Source organism: Anolis sagrei, chromosome 1 (assembly GCF_037176765.1).
Source record: "Anolis sagrei isolate rAnoSag1 chromosome 1, rAnoSag1.mat, whole genome shotgun sequence".
NCBI classification, from domain to species: Eukaryota; Metazoa; Chordata; class Lepidosauria; order Squamata; family Dactyloidae; genus Anolis; species Anolis sagrei.
The window spans coordinates 169300925-169323717 of record NC_090021.1 but is presented as its reverse complement, the minus strand read 5'-3'; the positions used below and the strand labels follow the sequence as shown (position 1 = coordinate 169323717).

The window sequence follows — 22793 nt, the reverse complement described above, 5'->3', positions numbered from 1 at the left end:
AAAATGGACTATCTGTTGCAATCCAGAGCAGAGAACGAGGCCTAAGATAACTATCCACCACACTTGGCTGTGAAAAACAATCCTTTTTTATTGAAGAAAAATGGTTACAAAATAAAGGAAAAATGCAAATCAAAAGCCACAGCAAAATCAGCAAACATGAATTTAAATGGACAAAGCAAAACCAAAAGCCTCTCTGGGAAATACTTGAATCTGTTAGCAATCCACTAACCGTACTTGATATCCTAGAAATCTTTCCAAACTATGGCCAGGGAACCGGGAGAACTGCCAAGGTCTTCATCAATTCTGAAACAATGCCTGAACTGAGGCAATCAGCCTGGCATATTGCAATCAAAGCTCAAGAATCGGTTCCGTGAACCGCCCTTCTGTTTTGAAGCCAATGTTTTTAATTCTTGAATTCGGGAGGATCGACGCAAACTGAGTGTTTTACTTCTGTCTTCCCAAATTTGGCCCCTTCTGTTGTCATTACAGTTAACAGGTGCAGAAGGGAGGGAAAGTTCAAGGCTTCCCTCTGCAACATTCTCATGAACACTGGTACTTTCATTTTCCAAATCTACAGAAGTTCCTTCCTCACTAATTTCAGGAACATTGGCATTTTCCAAACCTACAGCAGTTTCTTCCTCACTAATTTCAGGACCATTGGCATCAAAAGGTACATTTCCACTAGCATCAGTAAATATACTTTCATTTGCATCAGGAGGAACAAACAAAGAATCAGGTTCAAGTTCAAACTCAGGCTGAACCCCAACACTATCCTTCTCTCTCTAGCACCACCTTGTGGCCTCCGCCCGGATAATGTAACAGTACCAAAAAAACAACTTGGAAGCGCACAAGAACCTAGAGGCTTGAAGTGGAATGTCAAAAGAAGTTGGATTTGTCCTGTTGCTGTCATTGTGGCTGCGTTGTCTCCCATGTTTGCTACAGCTTTTGGTCCAAGGACTGATTTTGCCCCCCCCTCCCCCCCCCCCAGATTTATTCAGAGAAGCCTTGCCCTTGCTTTCCTCCGAGGCTGCGACTTGGCCTAGGCCACCCATTGCTTTTAATGACTGAGGCCCCTTCTACACTGCCATATAAAATTCAGGGCCTTTCCACATAGCCCTATATCCTAGAATATCAAGGCAGAAAATCCTACATTATCTGAGTGTGGGATAATGTTCAAAGCAGATATTGTGGGATTTTCTGCCTTGATATTCTGGAATATAGGGCTGTGTGGAAGGGCCTCCAGATGATATGCTCTGAACGGGAAGATATGGCAGTGTAGACTCAGATAATCCAGTTCAAAGCAGATAATGTGTATTATCTGCTTTGATAATCTGGATTATATGACAGTGTAGAAGGTGCCTGTATGGGGATTCAAACTCTGGTTTCTTGGAGTCCTGATTCAACAAACTACCCCAGCTCTGGAGGTTACCACTCCAGACCATAGGGAGAAAAAGAACATAACTGATTACTTATCCATACATCCATGTCCCATTTTGACAGGCTTGGAAGTGCTTTTTCTTTTTCTTTTGGAGAATTTCCACTTTGAAATTTCAAGTCATACAATCCCAATATAAATTATATGGGCCACCAAGCCCTTGAAGAAAATGCACCAGGAGTCAGGATGTGGAAAACTGAATAATTTCAGAGTTCACTGCAGGTGAACACTTGGTACTCTTCTAAACTGCCATATTATCCAGATTATCAAATCAGATAATCCACATTCTCTGTTTTGAACTGGATTATATGAGTTTACACGGCCGTGTAATCTGGTTCAAAGCAGAAAATCTGGATTTTATATGACAGTGTAAAGGGGGCCAAAGTGAACTTGAACCCAGTTGACCTTCTCTGTGGTGGCTCCCCGGCTTTGGAACTCCCTCCCACTAGAGGTTAGATCTGCCCCCTCCCTCCTGTCGTTCAGGAAATTGCTAAAAACATGGCTCTGGAATGCGGCATTCGAAGACTGAACCTAGAACCTTCCCTGTGATGAACTATGATGAACTGTGACTATGAATATGATTATGACCATGACTGGATTGACGATTTGGCATAGGAAACTGTAATGATGTAATGATGATGTTTTTATTGTACTGAGTTGTACTATTTTAATATGTAATGATTGTATTTGCTGTTTTTATATGATTGTATTTGATATGCACTGTAAACCGACCTGAGTCCCTCGTCGAGGTTGAGAAGGCCGGTATAGAAATCCTCTAAATAAATAAATAAACCAATTCTTGTAAATGTAATGATTAGCAAGTGGTCCCCATCAGGGCCGTAGCCAGAAAAAAACTTCGGGAGGGGTTGAAAATTTCACGGGGGGGGGGGGGGGTTGAAAATTTCACGGGGGGGTTGAAAAATTCGGGGGGGGGGGTTAGGGTCACACTGAAACAAAGAGCACAGCAGAGGACAGAGCAGCCTTCCATAGCCTGCAGCTCCGCCCCTGTCAACCACCTCCACCAAGTCTGGCCTCCTTAATGAGAACATTCAACACACACACCCAACTTGGTTGCTTCACTACATTGGCTATTGCTGCAAGTAATGACAGTGTGAACAAATTGTCAATATTTGCCTGAGATATCACTTGCAGTTCTGGAGGGACTCTTAATTTTTTGCATCTCATAGACTTAGCATGGGGATTTGGTTAACCAGTTAAAATTCATGAGAAAACCAGGTTTTTAAAAAAATCTGAAACATTTCGGGAGGGGTTGAACCCCTAAACCCCCTCCCCCCTCGCTACAGGCCTGGTCCCCATACTATTGCGGCACTGAGGCCCCTTCTACACTGTCATATAATCCAGATTATCAAAGGAGATAATTCACATTATCTACTTTAAAAATGGATTATATGAATCAACATTGCCATATAATCCATTTCAAAGCAAATAATTTTGATTTTATATGTCGCTTTAGCCCTCTCCAAAATTTCTATCCTGTTTATGTATCACCTGGTCATGCCCAGCATTATTTTTTAAATTTTTAATTAGTACATTTGGCCCTGCCATAGGTTTTTAAACGTTGCTGTGTTATTGTTAATGTTTATTGCTATTTTCTGTTTATGAGCTTTAGTTGTTGTATTATTTTGCTATTGTTTTATTGTTGTATTGTGGACTCGGCCTCATGTAAGCCGCACCGAGTCCCTCGGGGAGATGGTAGCGGGGTACAAATAAAGTTTAATATTAATAATGATAATAATAATAATAATAATAATAGAAGAGGCCTAAAACACCTGGAAGCTTTAGCCAGCATGGCAGGATTTGCTATCCAACACTGTCTGGAGACCTACAACTGTATCATTCTTGTTGTATCTTGCATAGTATCTCAGTTGGTTCTTAATAACTCCCACTTTCCTGGTAAAAAGAAAGGTCACATTCCAAGAAGCATCAAGACCGTGGACAAATGCCAGGAAGCTATGGCGGGCGAAAAGTCCACTATTCCAACAACGTCCATCTCAGATCCGCACACACAAAAATACACCCAAACGGTTGGTCCTATAATTCCCAATGTTCCTTTTCTGGAACTAGTTTGTAGTTCCAGGTCTCCTGAAGAGTTCTTTTAGTGCCAAAATCTGGTGCTTGTTACTGCTATATGATTGGTGGAACATGAAGCAGCAGGTAGTATGTAGCAGAGGAGCATTCCAGTTCTTTTGCCAATGGGATCCAGCATCACTTCACAGCCAAATTAATCCTATCTGGACTGTCCCGTGCCTGGCAATCAAATCCAGTCCCTGCTGCTGGCTAAATGGGGCCCCTGAGCTGGGCTGTATCCACTCAGGTCAATGCCCATGGAAGACACTCTGGGGTTGTATAGTGCAAGGGCAAACAAAAAAAATCAAAGTGCGCACATAGAACCATTTTCCCTTCCCTACATAACTGTACAAGCAGGTAAGTTACAGAGAAAAATCCAACACCCCAATTCCCGGTGTTCAAATCTTTTTCTCATCTCAAATATCACAGCTAATACAAGAAATAGATCTAAAACTAGATGACTAATCACTCGTTCTCTAAACATTTGTTCATGTTTAGCCAAAGACATATGAACCTGTGAGTGAGGTGAAAAGTGAAACAAGCATGAGGTATGCAGCTTTCACTAGTAGGTACCATTACCTGTGTGTATACCAGGGGTCCTCAAACTAAGGGCCGGGGGCCGGATGCGGCCCTCCAAGGCCATTTACCCGACCCTCACACAAGGTCAACCTAAGTCTGAAATTACTTGAAAGCACACAACCACAACAACAATCCTATCACATCAGTCAAAAGCAGGCCCACACTTCCCATTGAGATACTAATAAGTTTATATTTGTTAAAATTGTTCTTCATTTTAATTATTATATTGTTTTAAGTTTTTTGCACTACAAATAAGATATGTGCAGTGTGCATAGGAATTCATTCATTTTTTTTCCAAATTATAATCTGGCCCTCTAACAGTTTGATGGACTGTGACCAGGCCATCTGTTTAAAAAGTTTGAGGACCCCTGGTGTATACTATCATAACCATAAAGAGAGAGATGGCCACACTTGCAATTCACATCCTACAAAATAGCCAATTTGGTATACAATAAATGCTTTTAATCCCTATATACTGTTAGATTGGAGCCTCTGGTGACGCAGTGGGTTAAAGCACTGAGCTGCTGAGCTTGTTGACCGAAAGATTGCAGGTTCGAATCCGGGGAGCGGCGTGAACTTCCGCTGTCGGCCCCAGCTTCTGCCAATCTAGCAGTTCGAAAACATGCAAATGTGAGTGGATCAATAGATACCATTTCGACAGGAAGGTAACGGCACTCCATGCAGTCATGACCTTGAAGGCGTCTACAGAAAACAGCGGCTCTTCAGCTTAGAAATGGAGATGAGCACCACCCCCCAGAGTCAGACACAACTTGACTTAATATCAGGGGAAAACCTTTACCTTTAACCTATACTGTTACAATACATTATGTTTACTTATAAGGGGTTTGTTACTAATGTCTGCCTAATTCATTCAAGATACAGTTGTCATTCCCATCTTCATAATCCTTGGTTAGCATAAGCAAGAAGATATTTTCCCAAGTGATTATCTTTTAGAAATCCCAAAGATGTGGTTTTTGCACATTGCAAACATGACAATCTATAGAAAGCAGGGCCACATATCCACGAAAGCACACATTGATCGATGTGACATCTTTGATGCTGAAATACCCAAAAGCGCAAAGTTTGCGGAATTAATTGTGCAATTTTCTGACCTGGGCCATCATTTGTTTGCCCAGTGACAGCGTATCCGATTTGGACCTGAGATAGCAGTACAGCCAAACCTTGTAGCACTGGACTAAACACTTAATTAAAGTTCTATTCTTTGGGCCATAAAATAACACTAAAGTTCTTTGAAGCATTGAAACCAATTCCTTTAAAAAATTTACAAGTAAAATGATGGTCCTAGGCCCAAAAACAGATAGGAGGCCCTCCCTCCATCACAATGACTACTGCCTAGCCTTGGGAGGAGGGAAGATGACGCAGTATCTGCTGGACTCAATCACTTTTCCTTTCCTTGTTTGCCCTATTTTATTTACATTGCAAACCTAAAAGCAAGGACCTGCAAATTAAGCAATTTATAAGTCACTCTGAGAGCCTAGGGTCATCTTCTTCCTTCTTTTCTACTTTCTCTCCTTTATTCAGTGTATATCCCACCTTTCTTTTGCTACAGGACTGCCCCCTGCCTTCAAGCATACACAGAGTATGTGTATGGCCAAAGTCCTGAGCCAAGAAAGCCCCAGGCAGGGCATTATTGCCACTGACTAGAGTTGTACTTTTAATGCTATGTGACATTGTTTTTAAGCATTTTAAAGGGTTTACGGATAGTTTTCAACTGCATTGTAATATTTTAATATGCAGTATTTTAACTTATAAATTTGTATTGTCGAAGGCTTTCATGGCCAGAATCACTGGGTTGTTGTAGGTTTTTCCGGGCTATATGGCCATGTTCTGGAGGCAATTTTTCTCCTGACGTTTCGCCTGCATCTATGGCAAGCATCCTCAGAGGTAGTGAGGTCTGTTGGAAGTAGGAAAAATGGGTTTATATATCTGTGGAATGACCAGACTCTGCAGGAGTCTACCGTGTACCATGCAGCTGTGGACAAGCCTACATAGGGACCACCAAACGCAGCGCCCAGGCACGCATCAAGGAACATGAAAGGTACTGCAAACTACTCCAACCAGAGAAATCAGCCATAGCAGAGCACCTAATGAACCAACCTGGAACGAAATATGAACTCTGAGTTGGCGAACGCTGTGTCTGAGATTGGCTATTGATTATGTGATATATTGTTGTTTTTAATTGTTTTAATTGTTGACCATTTAATTGCTGGTTTTATATGTTACTAGCTGTGCCCTGCCACGCGTTGCTGTGGCCTATAGTAAAACTTATCAAAGTTGAGGTAGATATCTGGACTATTATGTGTGTGCAGCGGCGGGGGGAATGATGAAGCCCGGGGTTGCGTGTGTGTGCGCGGCGGCGGGGGGAGTGGGGTTGCGTGTGTGTGTGCGGCGGCGGGGGGAGTGATGGAGCGTGGGGTTGCATGTGTGTGTGCGGCGGCGAGGGAGTGATGGAGCGTGGGGTTGCGTGTGTGTGTGCGGTGGCGGGGGGAGTGATGGAGCATGGGGTTGCATGTGTGTGGCGGCGGAGGGAGTGATGGAGCGTGGGGTTGCATGTGTGTGTGTGCGGTGGCAGGGGAGTGATGTAGCGTGGGGTTGCGTGTATGTGTGCGGCGGTGGGGGGAGTGGGGTTGCGTGTGTGTGTGTGGCGGCAGGGGGAGTGATGGAGCGTGGGGTTGCGTGTGTGTGTGCGGCGGCGGGGGGAGTGAGGTTGTGTGTGTGCGGCAGCGGAGGGAGTGATGGAGCGTGGGGTTGCGTGTGTGTGTGCGGCGGCGGGGGGAGTGATGGAGCGTGGGGTTGCGTGTGTGTGTGCGGCGGCGGGGGGAGTGATGGAGCGTGGGGTTGCGTGTGTGTGTGCGGCGGCGGGGGGAGTGATGGAGCGTGGGGTTGCGTGTGTGTGTGACGGCGAGGGGAGTGATGGAGCGTGGGGTTGCGTGTGTGTGTGCGGCGGCGGGGGGAGTGGGGTTGCATGTGTGTGTGCGGCAGCGGGGGGAGTGATGGAGCGTGGGGTTGCGTGTGTGTGTGCGGTGGCGGGGGGAGTGATGGAGCGTGGGGTTGTGTGTGTGCATGCGGCAGGGGGTGTGTGTGTGCGGGAAGCGGCGCGGCGGGGCTTGGAGTGGGCATGGCTTCCGCAGAGGGAACGTTGGCCAGAAGACTGTGTGCGCGCGCCAGGGAACTTGCGGCTGGGCACCAATGCGCATGCTCAGTTGTTTTGCCGTTTTGTGAGTGTGTTGTTGTGTTGTTTTTCATTTTGAGTAGATATGTTTGTACCTTGTGGGTTGTGTTATGGGCATGGGAATTTTGGTTAAATTTCGTTGGGGGGTTGTGGAGTTTTGCTGTCCGGTTGAACCAACCTAACAGATTTATATATATAGATTGTATTTGTGTAGGCACCAAGATGTGCCTTTTGTAAGCCGCCCTGAGTCCCCCCTCGGGGGTTGAGAAGGGCGGGGTAGAAGCACACGAAATAAATAAATAAATAAATAAACCTGGACACAGCGTATTATGTGAGAACACAGAAGTGCTGGACCACTCTCACAACCACCATGTCAGACTACACAGAGAAGCCATTGAAATCCACAAGCATGTGGACAATTTCAACAGAAAGGAAGAAACCATGAAAATGAACAAAATCTGGCTACCAGTATTAAAGGACTCAAAAATCACAACAGCAAAACAACAGAGGGGAAACAAACAGGCACATAAAATCACTCTCAACAAGGGATCCCCCCCCCCAGGCACTTCCAAGCCATTGAATGCTAATCAAGGTAATCAGCTGAAACATTCACACCTAGCCCCAGCAGACAAAAGTCCTTTGTCTCACCCTGGTCATTCCACAGATATATAAACCCATTTTTTCCTACTTCCAACAGACCTCACTACCTCTGAGGATGCTTGCCATAGATGCAGGCGAAACGTTAGGAGAAAAATTGCCTCCAGAACATGGCCATATAGCCCGGAAAAACCTACAACAACCCAACTTATAAATTGTTTACTCCTTTAAAAAAAATTTAAACTTTTATATTAATATGATGTAGCCTGCTGTACTTGTGTTTTGGGTGTTGGACCATGACTTTGGAGATCAGGATCTGAATCCCTTCTTGGCTATGGTATTTTCCGTATTCGTGTTTGGGCATATTGAGTATTCGAACCAAGTTTGGTCCAGATCCATCATTGTTTGACTCCACAGTGCTTTCTAGATGTAGGTGAACTACAACTCCAAAACACAAGGTCAATGCCCAGCAAATCCTTCCAGTATTTTCTGTTGGTCATGGGAGTTCTGTGTGGCCCAAGTCTGATTCAATTCCATCTTTGGTGGGGTTCAGAATGCTCTTTGATTGTAGGTGAACTATAAATCCCAGCAACTACAACTTCCAAATGTCAAGGTCTATTTTCCCTAAACTCCACCAGTGTTCACATTTGGGCATATTGAGTATGCGTGCCAAGTTTAGTCCAGATCCATCATTGTTTGAGTCTGCAGTGCTCTCTGGATGCGGGGAACTACAACTCTACAACTTCAAAACTCAAGGTCAATGCCCACCAAACCCTTCCAGTATTTTCTGTTGGTCATGGGAGTTCTGTGTGCCAAGTTTGGTTCAATTATATTGTTGATGGAGTTCAGAATGCTCTTTGATTGTAGGTGAACTATAAATCCCAACAACTGCAATTCCCAAATGTCAAGGTCTGTATCCCCAAACTACACTGGTGTTCACATTTGGGCATGTTGAGTGTTCATGCCAAGTTTGGTTCAGATCCATCATTGCTTGAGTCTACAGTGGATGTAGGTGAACTACAACTCCAAAACGCATGGTTAATACCCACCAAACCCTTCCAATATGGGAGTTCTGCATGCCAAGTTTGGTTCAAGTCCATTGTTGGTGGAGTTCAAAATGCTCTTTGATTGTAGATGAACTATAAAGCCCAGCAACTACAATTCACAAATGACAAAATCAACCCCCCCCCCCATTCCACCAGTATTCAAATTTGGACATATTTGTGCTAAATTTTGTCCAGTGAATTAAAATACATCCTGCAATTCAGATAATTCAATTACAACTAGCTGTACCCGCCATGCGTTGCTGTGGCCAAGCTTCCCTCCTTCTTTCTCTCCTTCCTTTGCTCCCGCTTTCCTTCCTTCCTTCCTTCCCTTTTTTCCTTTCTTTCCTTCTTTCTCTCCTTTCTTCCTTCTCTACCTCTTTCCTTCCTTCCTTCCTTCACTTTTTGTTTCCATCCTTCTCTCTTTCCTTCTTTCCTTCCCTCCCTTTTTCTCTCCTTTACCTCCTTCCTTCCTTCACTCCCTCTTTCCTTCCTTCCTCCTTTTTCTTTTCTGTCTACTTTCTCTCCTTTCTACCTTCTCTACCTCTTTCCCTCCCTCTTTCTCTCTTCCCCCTCCCTCTTTCTCTATCTCTTTCTCTCCCTTTCTTTCTTTCTTTCTTTCCCTCTCTCCCTCTTTCTCTTTCCTTCCTTCTTTCTCTTTCTTTTTTTCCTTCTCTCTCTCTCTTTCTTTCCCTCCCTCCCTCCCTCTTTCTTTCCTTCCCTCTTTCTTTCTCCCCCTCTTTCTTCCTTCCTTTCTTTCCCTCCCTCTTTCTCTTTCTTTCCTCCCTCTTTCTTTTTTCCCTCCCTCTTTCTCTTTCTTTCCCTCCCTCTTTCTCTCTTTCTTCCCCCCTCTCTTTCTTTCCCTCCCTCCCTCCCTCTTTCTCTTTCTTTATTTCCTTCCCTCTTTCTCTCTTTCTTTCCTTCCCTTCCTCTTCTTTTCATTTTTGTCTGTATTGTCATTTGGGTTTGGGGTTTTCTTAAGTCCTTTCCGCTGTTTTTTGGAGGGGTTTTATGAGTGATGGTCACTCACTGGTCTGTTAGGGGTGTAGTGTCCAAATTTGGTGTTGATTCGTCCAGTGGTTTTTGAGTTATGTTAATCCCACAACCAAACATTACATTTTTATTTCTATAGATTCATAACAGTAGCCAAATTACAGTTATGATGTAACAACAAAAATAATGTTATGGTTGGGGGGTCACCACAACATGAGGAACTCTATGAAGGGGTGGCAGCATTAGGAAGGTTGAGAGCCACTGGTCTAGACTAGGCATGGGCAAACTTTGGTCCTCCAGGTGTTTTGGACTTCAACTCCCACAATTCCGAATTGTGGGAGTTGAAGTCCAAAACACCTGGAGGATCAAGGTTTGCCCATGCTTGGTCTAGACCTTGGGCAAGTCCAAGGGTGCTGCTACACTGTGGAATCAATGCTAGGGGGTGGTGCAGATGTAGCCTTTGCCTCCGCCTTGTTCCCTCCCTCCTTCCTCCCTTCTTTCCCTCCTCCTCCCTTCCTTCCTTGCCTCTTGCTTCCCATCTGCGTGGGAGGCGTGCATTGGCGAGGAGCCCTCCGCCCTTCCTCCTCCATTGGGCCGGCCAAGGGCTTGTCATCCAGAGACAGAGGAGGAGGAGAAAGGAAGAAAGAGGCGGGTCCCCCTCTGCCCTCCTTTAAGCCTCTGCAGACGGTGCTACGCCCAAAAAGGAACACAGCCTGGCACAGACACAGACAGAGACACAGAGGGGGCCATTGGACTGAGCTGTCACTTTGGAGAGAGACCTTCAAGGATCTGTATCCCCAGCCAGAGAGGTGAGCCTCCAGGGTCTCCTGCATCTTAGTGGCTTGCTTTGTTGTTTCTGATCCCTGGAGTCAATCTGGGCTGTAGTGTAGAATGAATACTCTACAATCCTGGGATCTGCACTTGAATCAGGCCCCATTTAGGCTTCTCTTTGGCAGGGATCTTGTCAAACGACAGCTTCCCCCCTCCCCCCCCCCCGATTCCATAGCATTGCAACAAAGGGGCAACACACTGCCTTGATGGGTTGCTGTGAGTTTTTTTCCCAGTGGCATTCTCTCCTGACATTTCGCCTGCATCTATGGCAAAACGTCATGAGAGAATGTTACTGCAACCTGGCTATACAGCTCGAAAAACTTACATCAACTCAGTGAAAGCCTTCGACAACAAATCGCATTGATTCTACAATGTAGATCCCCCACCCCAGTGTCACTTTCCAAGGCTGACAAGCATTGCATTGGGTGGAGCTCAGCTCTGATCCACTGAACCGCAGAGAGTCTTGTGCTGTAAAAGGGCTAATAATATAATATAATATTTATAATATAATACAATATAATACTAGGGTTTAGAACACTGTATAAAATCCAGATTCTCTGCTTTGAACTGGATTATATGGCAGTGTATACTCAGATTTTTTTTGTCGTGTCAGGAGTGACTTGAGAAACTGCAATTTGTTTCTGGTGTGAGAGAATTGGCTGTCTTCAAGCATGTTGCCCAGGGGACGCCAGGATGTTTTACCACGCTTGTGGGAGGCTTCTCTCATGTCCCCGCATGGAAAGCTGGAGCTGACAGAGGAAGCTCATCTGCACTCTCCCCAGATTCAAACCTGCAACCTGTCAGTCTTCAGACCTGCCGGCATAGGGTTTAACCCACTGCACCACCGGGGGCTCCTATAATAATACTTGTACTAATAATATAATATATAGTATAGTATAATATAACATATAGTATAATAATAGTATAATACTAGTAATAATAATACAATATTATAATTATATATTTTATATTACATGTAATCATTACTAATAATATTGCAATATAATGGTATAGTACAATGTAGTGATATATACTACTGATATTGTACTATGCTAATAATATATTGTATGTATATATATCTTGTAAGCCACTCTGAGTCCCCTTTTTGTAATGCTGTAATTAAGCTATTCGGCCAGAAATGGGAAAGAAAAGCACAGGATCATGTATTTTGGTAAATTGTTGTTTTGCGTGCAGCCCAAAGGAGTTGATTGGAACGATCAGATAGGACAAGATAATAAATTGGTGATTTTTAAAGGTGATACAAGAGCTACCCATTCTGACCATCGCAGTTTATTATGTCCCTATGGAAATCAAGGTTCAAGAATAGAAAGGCAAAAAGCTGGAAAGTTTATTTAGGGCCCTTCCACACAGCCATATAATCCAGAATATCAAGGCAGATAATCCACAATATTACCCGAGTTCACACTACCATATAATCCAGTTCAATCTGGATTTTATACAGTTGTATAGAAGGGGACAGAGTTTCCTTCTGCTTTCTGTTCACGTTGATTCGGTTCCTCCTTCTTTTGTTTCCAAAACCGAACTGATCAAAACTGTTCTGTATGCTGTCACGCCCAGTTTAAACCCGATCGCAACCTTGTCATTTAATGCAGATTATTTCTGTGATGTGCCTGCCACTCAGGCCCCTTCTACACTGCCCTATAATCCAGATTATCAAAGCAGGTAATCCACATGATCTGCTTCAAACTGGATTGTACGAGTCTACACTGCCAGATCATTTAGTTCAAAGCAGATTATCTAAATTTTATATGGCCACGGAAGATGTAAATGTGCTACAATTCTGTATAATGTTAATGTTTTAAAATGTTTTATGGTGTTTTTGGGCATTGAATTGTTGCCATTGTAAACCGCCCTGAGTCGGTATACAAATATAGTAAATAATAATAATAATAATAATAATTATTATTATTATTATTATTATTTCAATAACAACAGATTAATCCAGAATTCCCTGGAGCAGAAAGTCCTTCTTTTGCTTGAGGAATTAGATAGAACCAGCTCTTGTTTTTTGAGGTAGCATGTGTACAGAATGGCCATTGGGTGGTTCATTTCAAATGCAAAGAAATCAACATATTTTAGAGTCTATGCAACGAAAAGAAAATCTAGTGAATGAATTCTCAGTACTGCTCTTTAATTGGACTATGTACTCAGATCAGGTGATCTGTATCAGGCTTGAGATGTACACAGCATGAGTACTAAAGATCCAATATCTCTAAAGTATTCATGAAATGCAGCACCTTAAGTGTGAGATAGTGTGTCACTGGCCTTCCGCCGAAACTATGCATTTGAAGAAATCAGTCTTTGAAAGCAGCTGCCCATCAAGCGTGTTAGATCAGGATGTGATTCAGATCGAATCAAGGTGTTCAGCTGCCTTCTCAATGAAAAGGCCTTCTGCCCCCAATGCAATATTTGCTTTGTACACACAAATCTCTTCCCTTTTTAAAAAACATGAAATACAATATGTTACTTGTTCTTTTTGTGCAGTAAGAATTGCCTTTTTATTTTCAGCTAGTCCCAAATTTAACAGAAATTCAGCACCATTCAAAGTAGTATCTGTGCTTTATTTCCTGAAGAAATTAGATTTGCTAATTCCCTTTTTCTGGCGCAGTTTTTCCCTCTTGAAATGTTGTTTTGCAATCCCTTCGGAGTGTCAGATGTTTTATTTGCAATAACCACAGTGCAGCCAGGGCGATGTTTTAACGGGTTGCTGTGAGTTTTCCAGGCTGTATGGCCATGTTCCAGAAGCATTCCCTCCTGACATTTCGCCCACATCTATGGCAGGCCTCCTCAGTGGTTGTGATGTCTGTTAGAAACTAGTCAAGTAGGATTTATATACCTGTGGAATGCCCAGTTAACACCTCCCAACAAAGGATTCCCCTAGGCAGGAAGCAGCCAGGCTTTGTAGCTGCAAGGCTATTCAGGGCTAATCAAGGTGGCCAATTGCAACATTCACACATGCCTCAAGCAGACAAGAATGCTTTCCCCCACCCTGGACATTATTCCACAGATATATAAACCTCACTTGCCTAGTTTCCAACAGACTTCACAACCTCTGAGGATTATTTATTTATTTATTTATCGTGTCAGGAGCAACCAGACAGTTGTATTACATTTTTAACAAAACAAACAGACAAGAAAACAAAACACAAAGTTTGCAAGCTTGGCAGTTGATTAAATGTCTTTTGACCAGTATCTGGCCACTCTGGTGTTGCTGCAAGAAGGTCCTCCATTGTGCATGTGGCAGGGCTCAGGGTGCATTGCAGCAGGTGGTCAGTGGTTTGCTCTTCTCCACACTCGCATGTCGTGGTTTCCACTTTGTGGCCCCATTTCTGAAGGTTGGCTCTGCATCTCGTGGTGCCAGAGCGCAGTCTGTTCAGCGCCTTCCAAGTTGCCCAGTTTTCTGTGTGCCCAGGAGGGAGTCTCTCATTTGGTATCAGCCATTTATTGAGGTTCTGGGTTTGAGCCTGCCACTTTTGGACTCTCGCTTGCTGAGGTGTTCCAGCAAGTGTCTCTAGATCTTAGAAAACTAATTCTTGATTTAAGTCGTTGACATGCTGGCTGATACCCAAACAGGGGATGAGCTGGAGATGTCTCTGCCTTGGTCCTTTCACTATTGGCTGCTACTTCCCGGCGGATGTCAGGTGGTGCAATACCGGCTAAGCAGTGTAATTTCTCCAGTGGTGTAGGGCATAGGGTGTAGTGTAGATGAATCCCTTGATGTCAGAGAACAGGGTTTAAATCCCTGATCAGTCACAGAAAACCCATGGGGTGACCTTGAACATTTTTCACCCCATGAAAAATCCCCTGATAAGGCTAATATTGTTGTGATATTGTACATATTGCATGCTTTTATTGCACAACTTTTCTGTCTTTTGTATAGGAAACAGCAGTGACCGGGCGGAGGCCACAATGGGGCGCTAGAGAGAGAGAAATCATCCATTTTATGAGGGTGGAGGGTGGGTTAAAGGAGGAAAACCATTTCCCCATTTTCCTATTATTCTCCCTACCCATGTCCCCTTCATGGAAACAACCCTCATTTATGATATTGGTTGCTACTTCCCGGCGGATGTCAGGTGGTGCAATACCAGCTAAACACTGTAATTTATCCAGTGGTTTAGGGCGCAGACACCCTGTGATAATGCGGCATGTCTCATTAAGAGCCACATCCACTGCTTTAGTGTGGTGAGATGTGTTCCACACTGGGCATGCACACTCAGCAGCCGAGTAGCATAGCGCAAGGGCAGATGTCTTCACTGTGTCTGGTTGTGATCCCCAGGTTGTGCCAGTCAGCTTTCGTATGGTATTATTTCTAGCGCCCACTTTTTGCTTGATGTTCTGGCAGTGCTTCTTGTAGGTCAGAGCACGGTCCAGGGTGACTCCCAGGTATTTGGGTGTGCTTCAATGCTCCAGTGGGATTCCTTCCCTGGTGATCCTCAGGGCTCGGGATGCTTGTCTGAGAATGCCTGCCATAGATGTGGCAAACATCAGGAGAGAATAGTCCTGGAACATGGGCATACTGCCTCGAAAACTCACAGCAACCCAGTGATTCCAGCCACGAAAGCTTTTGACAACACAATGTTTTAATGTTTCATATGATTGAATAAAATATGAGCAGTTAATTCATCCTCTGCCTTCATTCTTTGCAATGCTTTATTCTGGATTTTTTTACAGTTGTTTGGAATTTGTCTCTGTTTACAAGGAGTAAACAAATGGAATTCTAAACAGAAATCAAATTAAAACCGCCACGTGACATGCTGTAGGACTTAAAACAAGAGCAGACTTTTGAACTTTTGAAATGAACAATATTTTTCATCTGTGTGTTTATATTAAGACATTTGTGACACAGAATAAATAATTTGTTTAATATACATTTGCGTAACACACATTTGCATTTCACGGTCGGGATGGAATCTTCTTTGGAGCTCCATTCAGGTTTCTCACAAAGTGGGGGAAAGGTGAAGAGATATCATTGACCATCTTTTCCCCCTTTGCTTCATTTTCAAAGCTAACCTGTTGCTCTAGGCAAGGAATTTTTGAGAAGCAAAATATGACTTAAAAGTTTAGCAGCAGGCTAGTTCTTTTCTTAAGCTGTCATTTATATATATAGCAGGAAATTCTGTCTCGTCTGCTATACATCTGAAATCTTTTAGTAAGAAATGTTTTACTTTTCTCACTTTCCCTGAAATGGCTTCTTTGGGAATAGATTCCTTATTTCAGTGTTCTATGTTTCATGTCTCTTCTTGTGCCAGCCGGCCCACAATTTAAAAATTGTTGTCTATTCCTCGTTTCAACAAGTACCTCTGTCAGTGGGGAGGAATCTTTTAATGAGAGAGAAGACAGTGTTTTGGCAATGGTTCTCTAATTATGGAAGGGGTTGTCTGGACGGTACTCATAGTGCCACTTTTAGGAACTTGCAGTTTCTCAAGTCGCTCCTGACATGACCAAAAAAAAATCTATCCTGTGAATAGAGCTAATGGGATTGTAGTATCGCATTTAGTGAATCACCTGATTTTGGAAATTTGTCTTAAGCAGTCTATGCTAATTCACACTGTATGAACAAATGTGGACTGTTCTCAGCCATGAATGGCACTTCAGTGTCATGAGGAGAAGGGAAAGCACGGACCAGGATGTATGTGGATAGAGTTGGCACGAGTTCTGCTGTGAAGCAAAGATATCTGGGCACCACGAGTTTGACTGAAAAGGAGTCCCAGGAAGCTGAATGAAATTTAATTTTTAAATACATTTCTGGATCTTCTCATAGGAAGAATCTCAGTTGTGCAATCTAAGTGTGGCATGAGAAATAGCTTCTAAAAATTGTAGAGTGGGAGTAAATAATAATCAGATTTGAATTTTTTTGCATCAAAGGCTTACATTTGAGTATAGGAAACTGTATCTCTTCTGAAGAAAAAAAAATGCCAAGTCATTGCTCTTTGTTGATCGCTGTTAGCAACAAAAACTAGCAAGGATTATAAGTAAGCCATGAAATCTTTTATAACAGTGCTTTTGTTGAACGGGATCAAGGTACAAGTAGGAGACATAGCTCCTTACCCCATGGACTTGAATGCTTTGTTCTGACTTCTGGAATCCTAAACTATGCCAGGATTCAATTTTAGCACCTAAAACATTACAGGAAAAAAGGGAAATTTCTGTGTTTGTTGTACTTTCGGTGTTTTGGCAATAAAATACTCCATGGTTCGACAAAGTAGATACATTAAACCTGTTTGTGTTAACTTAATTGAAAGGAATTGGCTCATTACACGAATGGGCAACAGTTGGCCTCCCATGTCAAACACTTTGTTGTTGTGTCTGCAGGTAATTTCCAATTTATGGAGGTCTTAAGGGAGGAATCCACAAACTAAGGCCCATGGGCCAAATGCGACCCTACAAGGTTATTTACCTGCCCCAAACTTTTGACTTAGGATCTCCCTAGGTCTGAAACGACTTGAAGGCACATGCCAACAACCATCCTATTTGACATGGCATCAGCCAAAAGCAGTCCCACACTTCCCATTGAATTGCTGCCAAGTGGTTAAAATTGTCCTTCGTTTTAAATACTGTATTGTTCTTTCTCTGTGCATAATGAGTACCTTAAAAACAAAAGAACCAATGAACAAAATCACACCACATTTGGCAACAAAATGTCTCACAACACAAGGAGTGACCATCACTCAAAAATTATGATTTTATTATTTGGGAGTTGCAGTTGCTGGGATTTATAGTTCACCTACAATCAAAGAGCACTCTGAACTCCATCAACGATGGAATTGAACCAAACTTGGCACACAGGACTCCCATGACCAACAGAAAATACTGGAAGGGTTTGGTGGGCATTGACCTTGAGTTTGGGAGTTGTAGTTCACCAACATCCAGAGAGCACTGTGGACTCAAACAACGATGGATCTGGACCAAACTTGGCACAAGCACTCAATATGCCCAAATATGAACACAGATGGGGGAAATAGACCTTGACATTTGGTAGTTGTAGTCACTGGGATTCACACTTCACCTACAATCAAAGAGCATTCTGAACTCCACGAACCACAGAATCGGGGCAAACTTCCCACACAGAACCCCCATGACCAACAGAAAATACTTAAGGCCATCCAATCCAACTCCCTTCATCAGGGCAAGAAAACGTAATCAAAGCCCTCCTGACAAAGAGCCATCCAGCCATAGATATAGATAGATATATATGATTCACACACACAGATATAGTATCATAGATTTGAAAGAGATCCTTAAAAGAAGGACAATGACATATTGCATGTTCCAGAGTAGGCAAACCAGACACTCTCTACATCAACACATAGAAACAGCAAGAAATACTGTTTATCCACAAGCATAAAGACATCACATATATTAGAAACCAACACTTTCTCATTACTTTATTTTCCAGATCAACAGACTGGGCCACAGCAACGCGTGGCAGGGGACAGCTAATATATATATATAGTACTACTAGTATGATATGTGCATTGTGCATAGGATTTCGTTTGTGTTTTCAGAGTACAGTCAATGTGACCATGAACCGGCTTTAAAAGTTTGAGGACACCAACCCTAAGGCTATCATAGGGCTTTCTGAGGTTAGGAGTGTGTGACTTGTCCAGGATCACTCAATGTGTTCCCACGTCCAAGGCAAGATTCCAGTCCTGGCCTCCAGAGTCCTAGTCCAGAGCTCAAACCACTGTCTCCACTTTCATAATTGGTAGCGTTTGCTTTGGCCTCATGTGGGCAGATGGTGCTTTATCCAAGATCTTACTTTTATGTTAGCACTTGACCAGTATTGGGCCCCAGAGTAAGACCCAGAATTGCCCTTCTGTGGAAAGAAGGGATCTATCTGTAGAGGGTTTTCTGCTACATCAGACTGGGCTGTGGTTCTCCAGCTCTTGGAGGAAGCAAGACGGACACTTGGGCACATGTTCTTCAAGCCTTGACTCCAGCAGTTGATGAGAGACCCTCCCTCTATATTGTAGAGACCATTGCTCTGGACTCTGAGCAGGCACATCTTTATCAAGCCTGGCCCCATTGCAAGTGAGAACCTCTCCCTCCAAATTTCAGTTGCAGTTACTCTGACCTCCAAAAGAAGAGTAGCCAATATGATTTACTCCAGTATGTATCAATCTCACGTATAAATTGAGGGTATATTTTGGGACCAAAATTATGGATTTTAATATGGCCCATGTTGAGTGTTATTCCATGAGGAGAGGAAAGCACCAGTGCCAACTCAGAGGCTGAACTTCTGCAGATTTGCCTACACAGATTGTGTGGCTAGAAACCTCATGGAAATGGAGTGCTTGGACCACACCCATATCTCATTTGTGTAGATTCCTTGTAGTGGGAATCTGTATAACTCCAGTAATGTTGGAAACATTCATGATATATTGTGTGAAGGTGCCAGAATCACATAAGTAGTGACCATGAAACTATGGCTGGATCTACACTGCCATATAATGCAGTTTTATTTGTAAAAATATTTGTATGACATCTTTTGTAGAAATGTGCCAAAATGTCAGAAAATATCCCCAAAAAAGTGCATAATGTTCATAATCTCTCCCAGTAAGAAAAAAAAATATTTTCCTCTCTTGGTTGCAAAAACTGACTAAAGCAAGATTTACACCTGTAATGTTTACCTCTTGGGTGTTACTACGATCTGTATTGTTTATTATGCTTTTCTATTCCCTTTCAGGTCACAATGTCTAAAAAAATCAATGGAGGCTCCGTGGTGGAGATGCAGGGGGATGAAATGACGCGTATAATATGGGAGCTGATCAAGGAAAAGCTGATCTTTCCCTATGTTGATCTGGATCTTCACAGGTATGTGAGCTTTACAAAATCTTCAATATTGTTGGGAAAGTCCAATTTATTTTATGTGTTTGTCCATCACGCTTTATTATGACCAAGAATATCTTGTTTGAACTTTATTTCTCTCTCTTGGGAATTATTGACAATTTTTTTATGTGTATGAATTATATACCCATGATTATGTCTTGGAATTTTAGTCAAAAAATCAACCAAAAAAACTGGTCTGAATTATCCATGAGTCAGTACTGTACCAGGAGCCCCCAGTGGCACAATGGGTTAAACCCTTGTGCTGACAGGACTGAAGACCGACAAGTTGCAGGTTCGAACCTGGGGAGAGCACAGATGAGCTCCCTCTGTCAGCTCCAGCTCCCCATGCAGGGACGTGAGAGAAGCCTCCCACAAGGATGGTAAAACATCAAAATATCTGGGTGTCCCTTGGACAACGTCCTTGCAGAAGCTAATTCTCTCACACCAGAAGTGACTTGCAGTTTCTCAAGTTGCTCCTGGCATGAAAAAAAATACTGTATCTTAATTCTTATTTCAAAAAAAGTACCATATCTGAATAGAGTGTTGAAAGGTAAGCACCTATCCCAGGTGACCCTAAAAGAAGTAACGAACACCACTTCTGGCCCTTTTGAAGACTTTAGTAGAAAAATGGTGGTCAGGCTTGCCATGTCACTACTTCTGGAAAAAAAAAATCCAACTTTTCCATAGGTCATATCAAAATCCACAATTTTGGTCCCAAAAACTGTCCTTGGCTTATACATGGGGTTGACTTACAAATGACTATGTACAATAATCTCTATGTCAGAAAAAAAAACTGTATAGTTCCTTTGTATCAGGAACGGTGCTTCTATAACACAATTACTACACTAAGTTTTACAGAAACAAATTTTGTAAGTGTCTCATAATAGTCTGTTTCCACTTTACGCAGATTCTCTTGCCTTTACTCATTGCTTTCCAGGATCTAGATCAGCTTTCGCCAGCCTCCAGATGTGTTGGATGATAACTTCCATCATCTCCAGAGGAGAGGGCTGTGGGCACTGCTGCCTGCCCTTGATCTAGTACATTGCCTCTTAAACTGTGGGTCCTGAGCTCAGATAGGATCCCCTTAGCTCAGTTCTGGGGTCATTAACATTGGCAAAAATGAAAGCTTTCTGAACACCAGCCATCTACATTAATCTACTAGTAACAATGTGCAAGGTCTACAGTGGACTCTGCAAAAAATGCTAAAGCTGTTCTCTCTCTCTCAAAAAAAAATCAGCCTGATTAGCAAGCCATGCAAATGCTGATTAATCATCAGTAAATGTTTGATTTTTGTACCTATTTTATATACCCAGGGTCACAAAAAAAATCTCAGCTGGAAAAGGGGTCACAAGTGGAAAAAGTTTAAGAAGCCCTGATCAAGTATATCAGGGGAGCTTCAACGTGGTGAAACCATGTCCTCAAATTATAAATTTTAAACTTTGTGAACATTTTTAATTAGCCAGTTTGAAGTTCATTGAAAAAGAAAATCCTGTGCTCTTGTTGATAGATCCCTAGCTTTTTAAAAAAACTAAAGCTTCAGGTAAGACTTAAATAGTTACAATTCATGACTCAGGCAGCAATTCTTTGCAGTGCCTCAGGCTCACCCAACTGGGATCCTTTTTGAATATAAGTGTAAGGCCCCTGGCATTTTCAGCACTTTTCAATTAGCTTCTGGCTTTATGGGTTAATTAGAAAAAATGAGATGCCAATATTTTTTTTTCCTGGAAAGGCAGCTGTGCCGAGCAAAAAGTCCATAATTTCAGAATCATAACAAATGCAACAGAACTCCGCCTCTTAATGCTCTTCTCGCTCAGCATACAACAAGGATTTTGTTACTGGGGGAAGGATTTTAGGAGGAAACAGAGAATGAATATGTATTGTCGAAGAGTTTCATGGCTGGAATCACTGGGTTGTTGTAGGTTTTTCGGGCTATGTGGCCATGTTATAGAAGCATTCTCTCCTGACGTTTCACCTGCATCTATGACAAGTATCCTCAGACCTCACAACCTCTGAGGATGCTTGCCATAGATGCAGGCGAAACGTCAGGAGAGAATGCTTCTAGAACATGGCCATATAGCCCGAAAGACCTACAACAACCCAGAGAATGAATAGGTTAAAGTTTCCTTTTGAACTACTCGGGCTACCGTACTCCTCTTATCTCAGTCTTTTGACCCTCTGCTTGGTCCAAAGTAGCTACACCACATGCAGATATTATGGCTACCCATCCCGCCCTTTTCTTCCTGTTATTCCTTTGGTGTGGTCTTCTAGAAAAGATGCTTCTCACTTGGCTACCTTACCAGATCTTGAAAACATTACTTTGTTGGTGTACAGTGCACCAAATGTCATAGGTGTCACTGGAGGATTCTGGTCATTGTTGTCTAAAAAGGCATCTATTAAGGCATGCCCCTTCCCCTTTCCTTTAGCCCAGGATGATGTCAGAGCTCTCACTCTTCCAGGGCCTTGACAAAAGTACAGCAAGATCTTTTAAGTGCGTCAATTTGAAATGAAACCCTGGAATCTTTCACCTTTCCCCCACTTCTTTTGTACTTTGGTCTTTATTCTGAAGAATGAGCTACCTGCCTAACAAGCTTTGCCGCTCTGTTCCTGCTGATCCTGCCAAAACAGAATCAGCAACTCATAGCATAGCCAGCAATGCCACACACATAGGGAACCTGGAAGTATGTTATTATTATTTTTTGTCCTGGAAGCAACATGGGTTCGTGGTTTGCTTTTGATCCAGTTTGTTTCATAAATATCCCGGCAATTCAGGTATTAATATTACTCACTTACTCTTACATGTTTGGTTGCAGTATTCAGACACATAAAATTATTTAAAACATATCAATGATTTATGTGGCAAAATGTTAATATATGCCCCTCAAGCCAAAAGCTAAGGGACTGAAAACCAAAAGTTGGCACCAAGCCTGTTCTCATTCATATAATGTGCAAGCATTTATTTATTTATCTTGTCAGGAGCAAACCAAAACAGTTGTATTGCATTAAAAACAGACAAACAAACAAACAAAACAAAAAAATTGCAGACTTGGTATTCTGTTAAATGTCCTTTGACCAGTATCTGGCCACCTGGAGTGCCTCTGGTGTTGCAAGTTATTGTGCATTAAAATGCTTTTTGGTATATAAATGCACAATTAATGTGAGGTTTCTAAGGACCTCATCAGGCGAG

The 22793-nt window shown here is 42.7% G+C and overlaps 1 protein-coding gene across 1 annotated transcript in view; it reads left to right on the top strand.

Moving 5' to 3' along the window:
• Positions 1–10493: 10493 nt before the first annotated feature.
• Positions 10494–22793, top strand: part of IDH1 (isocitrate dehydrogenase (NADP(+)) 1) — a 34800-nt gene continuing 22500 nt past the window's right edge. Inside the window, exons 1-2 of the mRNA XM_060782584.2 lie at positions 10494–10737; positions 19467–19594. Of these exons, the coding sequence (XP_060638567.2) occupies positions 19473–19594 (122 nt within the window). The 5' untranslated portion in view covers positions 10494–10737; positions 19467–19472. The remainder of the gene's footprint in view (positions 10738–19466; positions 19595–22793) is intronic.